At 43.4% G+C, this 13,152-nt stretch overlaps 1 protein-coding gene across 1 annotated transcript in view; it reads left to right on the top strand.

Annotated features, from left to right (window-relative positions):
- LOC145415661 (serine beta-lactamase-like protein LACTB, mitochondrial) overlaps window positions 1–13,152 on the top strand; it is a 235,181-nt gene that overhangs the window by 99,919 nt on the left and 122,110 nt on the right. Inside the window, exon 6 of the mRNA XM_080284877.1 lies at window positions 1,344–1,509. Within this exon, the coding sequence (XP_080141003.1) occupies window positions 1,344–1,509 (166 nt within the window). The remainder of the gene's footprint in view (window positions 1–1,343; window positions 1,510–13,152) is intronic.

The following is a 13,152-nucleotide window of genomic DNA, read 5'->3' as shown; positions in this document are numbered from 1 at the left end:
ATTTTCACCGTCGTCATGGAGTTTTTCCCTCAAGCTTGTTTCTATTAACGTAAATACGAGTTTTTTTTCGCTCACTGGCGACTGCGACTTTCTCTTGTAGCAGGATAGCACACACACCACAGTGTGAATCTTGTGTGACTGAGTTAGGATTTATATGTATGTATATTGAAATCTTTCTTCTGAAGGAAGAAAGATTTAATTTTCATGGGGCGTAATGTCACGAGTCGGCTAGTGACATTGGCTTTTGTGGGAAACCGCGAACTCAAGTGGAATCCCAGTTTGTCGTTCAGTAACCGCTCATTCGGACGGAAGCCTTGTCAAATTAATTTTTCAGTGTCATAAGTGATCGTCCTTGTGTGAGGCATTAGCGCTTCCGCTGAGCGATTTGTTTTGGGCGCGTTTCGCTCGCTCGACCGTTAAAAAATGCGGTCTAGCGCTCTCTTTTTCCCACAAGTTTAGTCTGTCCAGTGTTTGCTTTGAAGGAGAGAGGTTCTGTGATCCAGCAGTGAGAAGTCAGCCCAGGCTCTACTAGACTACAGTCTCCCAGACTCCCACACTTGATTTGGGTGATACACAGCATTCATTGACCAGTATTTCTTTTCGTTTTCCTAGTCTTAAGAGTTTAGTTAAGGAGTTTTTCCTAGGCGTAAGAATTTAGCTCGTGAGTGAGTGAGTGAGTGCGATCTCATTAATTTGATTTTGAAATGTAACGTTAAATTTATTTTGTAATCAATAAATTTGACAGTTCTTTTTCTTGAGCTTAATGTAATGTAAACTCTTGTTTCATTTCTCCGCAATTAAGCTTATTTCTCTTATAGCTCCTAGCTTGCATAAACGTTTCCCATTCATAACTGGTACTTAGGCCAGTCTTGTTGTATTAAGCTTAAAATCCGTTGTGCCTCTTAGGAGTTAAGCATCAGCAAGAACCTGATATTATTATTAGTATTAGTTATTTATTGTCAGGGGTGAAGTAACTTTCTCCAGAGGCTAACAGTACTAATAAACAGCAATTGAGTAATTAGTCTCTGCTGTGTACTGTTGAGAAAGTTTATAAATTCTTGTTCTTAGAGAATCGTTCGAAGCAAGTCAGAGTAAAGTAATCGTTGCTTGATTTAGTAAGACAATCATTGTCCCTGCTCTTCAATATCATTTTCATTATCCTTTAATAATAGCATTTATTTTAAAAACCCCGTGACACTCTAGCAGTGCAGAGATTAACGAAAGCTAAATCTAATCTATTCAGTAAAAAAAAATCTTACTTAAGTTGAATGAAATTGCCTGGAGATAGTTGAAGTTGCTGTTGCTGTGGTTGAAGTGGCTGATACTTTTCACGTTTCATGTAGGGTGTGGCTACCTGTACACAACCCATGGGTGGACACTCGTGAGTGCTGTGGTGGAGGCAGCAGCTGGGAAACCATTTGCTCAGGTGGCCATGCAACTCTTCAGGGAGCTGGGTCTTGACAACACTTACCTAGACCAACATGACCCCATCATATACAACAGGGCCAGGTGAGACACTACAGGACAGCTAAGATAATGATAATGTACACTAAATCCTAACAACCTGGCATCATCAGATCAAGTGTTGAATGAAGACTGACATTAAATGTTGAAGGGGATAACACTCCAAATTTTATGGTCATCAGATTGTGTGAGTAAGACAGCTTCTTAAATGCAGCACATCACATGACTTTTAATAAATCTTACTGGACAGTCGAGATCATACAGGGCATTTGAGATAATATATTGATAGACTGAGACATAGCAAGCTGACATCGTCAAAATTAAAAGTTGAGAAAGGACACGGTAACTGTTGAAGTTGCTGTGCTGTGGGTTTTTACATCGCAAGCCCATTTAAGAAGACCATATTTTACATTGAATGAAGTGCTTGAAAGGGTGCAGCAGGGAAGCAAGGTTGCTGGTTCCTTGAAAGCAGTGATAAGAAACGGGGAAGTGAGCGTGGAAGTGAAAAAGTTACTACGTGACAGTATTGTGATACCAACTCTAATGTGTGGAAGTGAAGCATGGACGTTGTTGGAGGGACACAAGTCAAGAGTGAGAGCAGTGGAAATGAGTTATTTAAGAGGACCATGTGGAGTCACATGGAGAGACAGATTGACAAATGAGGATGTGAAGGAGTGTTGTGGTATGGATGTGGATGCGATAGGAAGTGTTAGGAGAAATACACTGAGGTGGTTTGGCCATGTGGAGAGGATGGAGAGTGAGAGACTGATGAGGAGAGTGTATATGAGTGAGATAGAGGGGGAGAGAAGGAGGGGGAGGCCAAGGATGAGATGGAGGGATGGAGTGGAGAGGTATATGAGGGAGGGGGTGTGTGAATTGGAAGCAGGGCAGTGAAATGGTGGGGGACAGGGCGATGTGGAGGCGATTTGTTTGTGGCCACCTTGTATGGGATTAAGGCATCTGGCAATAGATAGATAGATATTGCACACATGTAGGTACTTTCTGCTTCACACCTAGCACGTATAAAATAATAGAGAGTGCTCTACTGATATATCACTGTTATCATATTTATGTATGATATTAATACTGTATTATGTAATAATTTTGATCTTAGATACTCATTAGTGAGGTCATTATTTTTTACCTCAAAGTGCAACATAGTGCAATTCTTTATCATCATCATCATCATCATCATCAGAGGAGGAGGAGGAGGAGGAGTAGCAGCAATGTCCAGACAGCCCAAATTTGCCAAGTCCAATGGGCCTCGCTTCCATTCACTTATCATTCAAGCCCCCCGAATCCTGGCTCTGTTGGATACGCCAATAACATTCACCATGTTCTGTAGCTTCACATAAACGTACCCGATTGAGTCAATCCGGACGCTGCCAAGTTAAAAAGGGGTGCCAAATCCCTGGTCGTGCACATCTCCTCGCAACATTCATCCAGCCAGCTCGATCTCTTGTCAGTTCTCTAGCCTCGCCGGCTTCCAAACCTCTCTTCCTCACACACTCATTCACCATGTCTCTTCACCTTCTCCTTGGCCTACCTTGCCTCCTCCCTCCTTCAGATTCACTCAGCTATACCTTTTTCACCACTCTGTTGTTATCTGTTCTCTCCACATGACCACACCATCTCAGTACACTCTCTTTGCTTCTGGTGTCCACCAACTTCCCCTTTCCACATCTTTCACAAATCACATTATTTCGTATCCTATCCACCCTCTGTACTCCACATACATTCCTGAGCAGTCCTATCTCCACTGCTCTTACTCTTTTCATTTTCATGCCACACCATAGTCTCACATCTATATGTTAAAGTTGGCACTAAGCCTCGTGCAGCTGCAACACTCAAGCCTCTGTTTCTTATCAAGGCCATCATTGCACCAACTACTTTTCTTCCGTATGTCACTCTACTTTCAACTTGTATTGCACATTTTCCTCTCTTTTATATCACTGTACCCAGGTACTTGAACTCCTCACCAATTCCAGTCTCTGTCCATTCACTGTAACATCGCACTGGGAGTCACCTTCTCTCACAGTAACCATCACTTTACTCTTTTCTACACATACCCTCAAGGCACGACGCTCACAGACATCAGCAAAACTCTGCACTAGCCTACGAAGTTCTTGTCCGGTATTTGCAAGCAGTACTGCATCATCAGCATACAACATATTTGAGATATACCATTCATCACCATTCATTACCATTGCCATCCCTCTCTCCATTACTCATGTTTTTACTTCTCTCATCACCCCATCCATTTATATATTGAACAACTACGGGGACATCACGCAACCTTGTCGCACACCCACACCGATCATGAACCATTCACTTAGTTGCCCATTAACCGTTACACATTCTTCACTACCGTCATAAAAACTCTTGACGGCACCTAGCACCTTACCATCTGCGCTGTACATACGCAAAACTTTCCACAATCCTTCTCTGTCCACTTTGTCATACAGTATGCTTTTTCCAGATCCATGAATGCCATAAATGCCTTATGGCCCTTCTCACAAGCCTTCTCTGCTATCTGTCTCACTGCAGATATTTGATCCACACATCCTTTGCCACTCCTAAAGCCACCCTGTTCATCACTCTATCACTTTACTCTTTTCTACATTTACTCTCAAGGCACAACGCTCACAGACATCAGCAAAACTCTGCACTAGCCTACCAAGTTCCTGTCTGGTACTTGCAAGCAGTACTGCATCATCAGAATACAACAAATTTGAGATATTCCATCCTATCACCATTCATTACCAATGCCATCCCTCTCTCCATTACTCGTGTTTTTACTTCTCTCATCACCCCATCCATATATATATACTGAACAACCATGGGGACATCACATAACCTTGTTGCATGCCCTCACTGATTGTGAACCATTCACTTACATGCCCATTAACCCTTACACATGCTTCTCTACCATCACAAAAACTCTTGACGGAACCTAGCAGCTTACCATCTACACCGTACGTGCACAAAACTTTCCACAATCCTGAGCTGTCCACTTTGTCATATGCTTTTTCCAGATCCATTAATGCCATAAACACCTTATAGTCCTTCTCATAACCCTTCTCTGTCATCTGTCTCACTGCAAATATGTGATCCACACATACTCCTCCACTCCAAAAGCCACCCTGTACATCACTCACTAGGACTGATGATATCTCTCTTACTTTCTCTGTAATAATTCTTCTATATACCTTCCCTACCACACTCAGTAAACTTATGCCACGATAATTCTTGCACTCACTTCGCTCACCTTGATTTTTGTACAGAGGTACAATCACAGCCTTTTTCCACTCTGCAGGCACAGTTTCACTCATCCATGCCTTCTTACATATATTCAGCAAGCACTTCATTCCACTCTCTCCACTACCCTTAAGCGCCTCTGCAATCTGCATACACCTCACCAACCCTAGCTGCTTTCTCATTTTTCAGCCGCTTCACAGCACTCTTCACCTGTGCGAGTGTCACATCTCCTGGTACTGCATTCCTTCTCTGCTGGTTTACTTTGAGTAATAGTGTGATGTCAAACCCAATCATTATTTCATTCTGATGGGCAATGGTCATTTCGATTTATTAAGTCCAAGTTACTGTATATGCATCTTAGTTTCTTAGGTTGATTACAGTACAGTAATGTAAAACTTATTGTTGCATAGATACATATACTGTATACATTAAATCTCGAAAATTATTCTATCTGTCTGTCTGTATCCAGATGCCGCAAACCCAGATGGGGTGGCCACAAACAGATCACCTCCATGTTGCCCTAGGGCTGGATACTCAAAACAAGCCTTTAACCATGGCGCCAGTTGATGAATGGCATCTTTTTGTACAGCAGGTCAAAGGTGTCTTTGGGGGCACACCCGACTCCCATATTCAAACAATTTTAAAGACGCTTTTGGTGTGCTTTTCCGTGTAAGGGCAACTTTCCCTTAGAAGGTGCCGTTTGATACCCCAGCCAATCACAGCAGTGTTATAAAAATCTATCTCTTTATCTATAGCCCGATGTCCTAATCCCACAAAGGGTGGCCGCAGACAAATCGCCTCCAAGTCGGTCTGTCACCCACCATTTGACTACCCTCCCCCCAACTCACTCCCCCCTCCTTCATATACCTAACTCCATCCCTCCACCTCATCCTTGGTCTTCCCCCCTCTCTCTCCCTCACTCCACCTCACCTACATATACTCTCTTAGTCAGTCTTTGATTCTCCATTCTCTCCACATGTCCAAACCTATCTATCTATCTATCTATTGCCAGACGCCTCAATCCCGTTTAGGGTGGCCACAAACAAATCACCTCCACACCGCCCTGTCCCCCGCCATTTCACTGCCCTGCTCCCAACTCACACCCCCCTCTCTCATATACCTCTCCACCCCATCCCTCCATCTCATCCTTGGCCTCCCCCTCCCTCTTCCCCCCTCCACCTCACTCACATACACTCTCTTCGTCAGTCTTTCACCCTCCATCCTCTCCACATGGCCAAACCACCTCAGTGTGTTCCTCATAACACTTCCTACCACATCCACATCCACACCACAACACTCCTTTATATCCTCATTCGTCAGCCTGTCTCTCCATGTGACTCCACAGGCTCCTCTTAAATAACTCATTTCCACTGCTCTCACTCTTGACTTGTGTCCTTCCAACAACGTCCAAGCTTCACTTCCATACGTCAGAGTTGGTATCACAATACTGTCATGTAGTAACTTTTTCACTTCCATGCTGAGTTCCCTGTTTCTTATCACTGCTTTCAAGGAACCAGCAACCTTTCTTTCCTGCTGTACCCTTTCAATCACTTCACCCTCCAAACCTCCATCCTTACTCATCACACTACCCAAGTACTTAAACGTACTTACATTTTCCAATTCCTCACCATCCAACCTCGCTTTACATTCACTGACTTCACCTCTCTCAAAAACCATCACTTGACTCTTCCCTACATTCACCTTTAGATTCCGTTTCTTACACACTCTCCCAAACTCATCCACCAAGCCTTGCAGCTCCCTTTCGTCTTCACTTAACAACATAGTATCATCTGCAAACAACAGTACAGGGAGTTTTCAAACACTGTCCTCTCTAACCAGGGCCACTCCAACATCCACTACCCTACCTTGTACCTCTTTTATTACCCCATCCATGTACAGATTGAACAACCATGGAGACATGACACATCCCTGTTTCAACCCAACTTTCAAAGAGAAAAATTCACTTAGTTCACCATCCACACGCACTGCAGCCTTAGCAAACCACGTCAGTGTATTTCTTCTAATCTTCTCAACCACATCCACATCCACCCCACAGTGTTCCTTCACTTCTTCATTCGTCAACCTGTCACTCCACATGCTCCTCTCAAGTAACTCATTTCCACTGCTCTCACTCGACTTGTGTCCCTCTTGCAAGGTCCATGCCTCGCTTCCATACGTCAGGGTAGAGATCACAATACTGTCATGCAGTGACTTCTTAACCTCCATACTCACCTCCCTATTTCTCATCACTGCTTTCAGTGAACCAACAACCTTCCTTCCCTGCTGTACCCTTTCAAGCACTTCATCCCCCAAAGTTCCATCCTTACTCATCACACTACCCAAGTACTTGAATGCACTCACATTCTCCATATCCTCACCATCCAACCTCACTGTGCATTGTGACTTCATTCCTCTCAACACCATAACTTTACTCCTGTTTACATTAACTTTCAGATTCCTCTTCCTAGACACTCTCCCAAATTCATTCACCAAACCTTGCAACTCCCATTCATCTTCACTCAACCATATTGTATCATCAGCAAACAACAACACCAGAATCTTTGAAATCTCACCCTCATTCATTAGAGCCACCCCCACATCCACTGCCCTACCTTGCACCTGCTTTACAACCCCATCCATGTATATATTAAACAGCCATGGAGGCATCACACAACCCTGTTTCAGTCCCACATTGAGATCAAAGAACTCACTCAGCTCACCATCCACTCACCGTAGCTTCTACGTACATACTCCTCACAGCACTCAACAATTTCCCCTCCACTCCATATATTTTCATTACTTCGACATACCTTGTCCATGTATTCCGTCATAAGCTTTCTCCAAGTCCATGAAGGCAGCATACACTTTTTTCCCTTCTCTAGATACTTCTCCACTAAACTTCTTAGAACAAATATCTGACTACACACCCTATTCCCTTCATAAATCCCCCTTGTTCTTCTCCAACTAGCTCCTCAGTTATATGCCTAACCCCATCAATGAGTATTCTACCATATATTTTTCCAGTCACACTAAGAAGGCAAATACCCCTATGGTTACCACATACTTCTCTCTCTCCCCTTTTTCTTTGTATAAAGGAACAGTTATACCTGATTTCCAGTCCTCTGGAACCCTTCCCTCTTCCCAAGCCAATCTCCATAACTTCCATATCCACTCCACTACAATCTCACCTCCATACCTCAGCATTTCACCACACACTCCATCAATTCCTGGGGCCTTTCCCATCTTGATCTTCTTCATTGCTTCCACTACTTCCACCCTACTGATCTCTTCCTCCCTCCTCTCATCTCTTCCTCTTCCACCCATTCCCCAGCAACTTATACTTGCACTGCTGTCACTCTCTACATTCAACAAATCCTCAAAGTGCTCCTTCCATCTCCTCAATTTCTCTCTCTTCTCCACCAACAATCTATTGTTCCTATCGTTCACTCCCCTACTATTACCCTTTCACACTGCCTTATATTAATGAAACTACTCTTAGGAAATGTCTGCCAATCGCAAAGCAACATTTCCTCTCAGGTGAAGGACGTAAACAAAACATGAAGTGAGGGTGCAAAGCAGTAGTCCTGAGATATTTCCATTTTTGTAGTGAGATTTTTTTGGGGAATGGTGAATAAACATAAGTTGGGTTTCATTTGCACTAACTTCAAAGTTTTATGAGGGACCTATAACTCACTGCCCAAAATAAAGATACGGTCTGTTCATGTGTGTACAGTACCTTCAGTTCCTTCAGTAACACCTTCCTTTTGGGGGAAGGCGTGACAGGGGTTCCGCCGGCATAGATCATGGGTCCAGGGCGAGATGGGGCTCGATCCTGTGCTAGAGGGTATAGGGCATTGCGGTTCCCAGGCTGCCACGTCCGCCCAATAGAAAGGGGCCCGAACCTGGGAGTAGCACCCCAGGAGGCTGCCCTATCAGTGAGTGTATACTGGCAGGACAGTTGCAGTGCCAAGGCATACTTGGAGGGTTTCCCTGCAGCTGTCCTGGCAGGGTGCCCCGAGGCCATTACCACAGCCACTGGTAAGCTGGTGGGCTAGGGGTCCCAGATCCATTTCCTGGACCTGGAACTGTGCAGTGACTGGGGCCTGTGGTATGTCTATCCCCTTTTTATTAATACTGACTATGACAAAATACAAGGATAAGTTTCAGAGCGAGCCTGAGGACAGTAAATCACCTAGGGGGATGAGGGTGGGTTCATGGAATGTGGGAAGTTTGAGAGGAAGAGCAGAGGAAGTCGTTGAGGCATTCAGTAGGAGATGGGTGGATGTGGCGTGTTTGCAGGAAGTCCAGTACAGGGGTGGATCAGCCAGGATGATTGTTGGGAAGGACTGTTACTATAAGTTGTTTTGGCAGGGGGGGACAGATGGATATGGGGGTGTTGGTGTGATGATTGCGGAGAAATGAGTGGAATATGTTATGAATGTTATGAGAGTAAGTGATAGGATATTGGTAGTGAAAATTCTGTTTGGTAGAAAGATAATTGCAATTATATCGGCATATGCCCCACAGGTATGATTGGATGAAATAGAAAAAGTTAGATTTTGGGGTGATTTAATACGTGTAGTAGGTGGTATGCGGGATGATGAGATAGTGGTTTTGGGAGGGAACTTAAATGGTCATGTAGGTGAAGCAGCACAAGGTTATGAAGGAGTACATGGGGGATGTGTGTATGGTATAAGGAATGTGGAAGGGGAAAGGATACTCAAGTTTGGGGAGGCAATGGACATGATTGTCTGTAACACATATTTTAGGAAAACAGAGAGTAGGTTAATTACGTATGAGTCTGGGGGAAATAGCAGTCAGATAGATTATTTTCTGGTTAGGAGGGCTGATAGGAGGTTAGTGAGGGATGTTAAAGTTATAGGAAGTGAGGAGTGTGTGTAGCAGCACAAACTATTGATTTGTGATATGGTGCTTAAAGAACGAGTGATTAAAAAGAGGACTTATGTACCTAGGAGGAAAATATGGAAGCTGGAAAACCAAGTATTAAGGGATACCTTCTATAGCGAGATGAGGAGAGTGGTGGCTGAACAGGGAGCTGTAGACAGAGGCATTAATGAACAGTACAAAGCCCTCAAGAACAATCTTGAGAGTTACTGATGCAATATGTGGTTGGACAAGAGGACCACCAAGATTTAAAGTAACTTGGTGGTGGGATGAGGGTGTAAAAGCTGCAGTTAAGGAGAAAAGAAGGCTTTTCCGGGACTGGAAGATGGGTGGTAGCAAGGAGGAATACTTGACTGCCAAGCGTAGGGCTAGAAGGGAAGTATACAGGGCGAGGTATACAGGGCGAAGTCTGAGTCACAGAGACTTTTACTTCATAACCAAAATCATGGGGAAAGGAAAAATATGATATTTAAGGTGGCAAATCAGATGAAGAGGGATAATTGGGATCTTATAGGTGAGCAGTGTGTGAAGAATGATGAAGGAGGGGTAGTGGTGAACAGTGAGGATATTAAAGATGCATGGAGAGAGCATTTTAGCCAGTTGTTGAATGAGGAGTTTGACTGGGACAGGGAAGGTTTGGAGCCAGCAGATCCAGTGTTTGGCCCTTGGTCTTTGATTGATGCTGCTACTGTGAGTGAGGCAATAGGCAGGATGAAGGTGGGGGAGGCAGCAGGTGTGTCTGGGTTGACTGCTGAAATGGTGAAGGCATCAGGAGATATAGGGGTGAGGTTTGTCACTGACCTGATAAATATGATTATTTATGAGTGTGTTGTCCTAAATGATTGGCTGAAGAGTGTAATTGTAAATGTGTATAAAGGGAAGGGTGATGCCCTGGAAGGAGGAAATTAAAAAGGTATAAATCTTTTAGATCAGATAATGAAGGTAGTGGAGAGAGTTTTAGAAGGTATGATTAGAGAAAGAGTGAATATTGATGAGATGCAGTTTGGGTTTATGCCAGGTAGGGGGACCACTGATGCCATATTCATTATTCGACAGCTTCAGGAAAAATATATTGGTAAGAAAAGGGATCTGTATTTTGTTTTTGTTGATTTGGAAAAGGACTTTGACAGAGTCCCTAGAGAGGTGGTGAAGTGGGCAATGAGAAAGCTTGGCATGGAGGAGTGGCTGGTCGGGTGGTTATGGCTATGTATGTGGGTGCTCGCACCCCGGTAAGAGTGAATGGAGATTTGAGTGATGAGTTTTCCGTTGATGTTGGTGTGCATCAGGGGTCAGTTTTGAGTCCCATGTTGTTTATCATGTACTGGAAGCCCTCTCATGTGACTTCAGAAACGGACTCCCATGGGAGATGTTGTATGCTGATGATTTGGTGTTGATTGCAGAGAACGAAAGGGAGGCAGAGGAAAGGTTTAGGAAGTGGAGAGATGGTATGGGGCACAAGGGCTTAAGAGTAAATGCAGATAAATCAAAAGTGATGATATCTAGTGTTGGTGGCAGTACTGTTAAAGATGAGGGAGAGTGGCCATGTGCAGTTTGCCACAAGGGCGTGGGAAGTAATTCCATCTTGTGCAGTGTTTGTGACAAATGGGTGCACAAGAGATGTATTGGTATCAGAGGTAGACTGCGAGATAATGCTGATTTTATATTGTGCAGTGTTTGTGATAAATGGGTGCACAAGAGATGTATTGGTATCAGAGGTAGACTGCGAGATAATGCTGATTTTATGTGTACGGCGTGTCGGGGAGAGCAGGTGGAGATTGTCAGGCATAAAAGGATTGAACTTGCTGGTGAATCTCTTGGGTGTGTGGAAGAGTTTTGTTATTTGGGAGACATGTTGTGTGCTGCAAGTGGGGCTGGAGCTAGCTCTGTGGCTAGGGTGAGATGTGGTTGGAAGAAGTTCAGGGAGCTCTTGTCTCTCCTGACATTGAGAGGACTCTTCCTACGTCCTAAGGGGTCTTTGTATGCAGCATGTGTTAGGAGTGTAATGCTGCTTGGTAGTGAGACCTGAGCAGTCAAGGAGGAGGATGTTTGCAGGCTCAGACGTACAGAAATGACAATGATTAGGTGGATGTGTAATGCATCCCTGTGTGCAAGGTCTTGGGGGGGCTGGGTTTATGATGGATAAGTTGAGAGGTAGGATGGGATTGGAGTGTATTGGTGTTGTGATGAGGAGAGGTAGATTGAGATGGTTTGGGCATATGGAGAGGATGGGGGATGATAATTGCATGAGGAAGGTGTGAAGTGTTAATATTGTGGGTGGGGTTATGAGGGGTAGACTGAGAAAGACATGGGACGAGGTCATTAAATGTGACCTCGGTTAAAGGACTGAACAGGGAGGCTGCAATAGATCGTGCAGCATGGAGAGCCGCCGTTACTTTACCAAGGCCGACACATGCAAGCATTTTGGAATCTTTAAAAATGAAACTATATATATCTATCTATCTATCTATATATATATATATATATATATATATATATATATATATATAATACAGAGACTTTGTATAATCTGTGATTTTTGTGAAATCCCTTAGGAATTCGTGAGATTTAAATTACGATGGGTTAATAAAGTTAGGTTAATTTAGACTGTGGTTAGGTTAGGCTGGGAGAATCTAGGTTAAGTTTGGGTTAGGCTAGGTTAGGTTAGGTTAGGTTAATTTAGATGAACGATTTACAACTTAGCATCTTTCTATATTGAATTTAACCTAACCCTACCTGACTAACCTTAACTTAGCCTCGATTATCCCAGCCTAACCTAACCACAGCCCAAGTTAACCTAACTAATCTAATCTTAACCTCAGTTATCCAAGCCTAGCCTAACCGCAGCCTAAATTAACCTAACCCTAATTGGGTCATCCTAATTTTAACTCATTTTATGAATTCCCTAGGAATTTCATGAAATCACTGGTTAAACAAATCCCCTGAAACAAATATATATAACAAGGTATTTGTCTGGCCAGTATTCCTCTTTTCTAAGCAAGAAAAGTAGTTGCTATTTCATTTCCTAGACCTACAGGTTGAACAGCAGCTGCTGTCCCAAGGAGAGAAATTAGGTTAAAGAAGGGGAAACACCAGCATTACTGCATTTGAGTTTCAAGGCAAATTTTCCTTTATTTTTTCTGTTGTAGCATATAGGCCCAACTACAACAGCAGATATGTTTCATCACTTGCACAACATTCTCATAAAGTTATATCTTTCCTGTCATAAGTGATTTAGAATAATTAGGTTCAGCTAGTTTAGGTTGAGTTCAGTTGGTAATAACATTGGAGGAAATCTGAGGGGATAAATTTGTAGTTTTGGGCAACAAACAACAATTCTTAATATAACCTGCTAGTATCCTAAACTGGCCTAACCTATCATAACCTTGGCTATCCAAATCTAACCTACTGTATTCAAAGCATAATTGTGGAGAAACCCGTCGTGTGTGGATTTTCCACTCTTGCATGTTACTGTAGTGGGCCTTTGCACCTCCAGGTTAGGCGCCATACCCTTAACACAATGAGGAT

Source organism: Coenobita brevimanus, chromosome 103, assembly GCF_032717465.1.
Source record: "Coenobita brevimanus isolate Jiangsu-jjx chromosome 103, ASM3271746v2, whole genome shotgun sequence".
In the NCBI taxonomy this organism is placed as follows: domain Eukaryota; kingdom Metazoa; phylum Arthropoda; class Malacostraca; order Decapoda; family Coenobitidae; genus Coenobita; species Coenobita brevimanus.
Note: the sequence above shows the minus strand (reverse complement) of the source record. Positions and strands in the feature narration are given on the sequence as shown.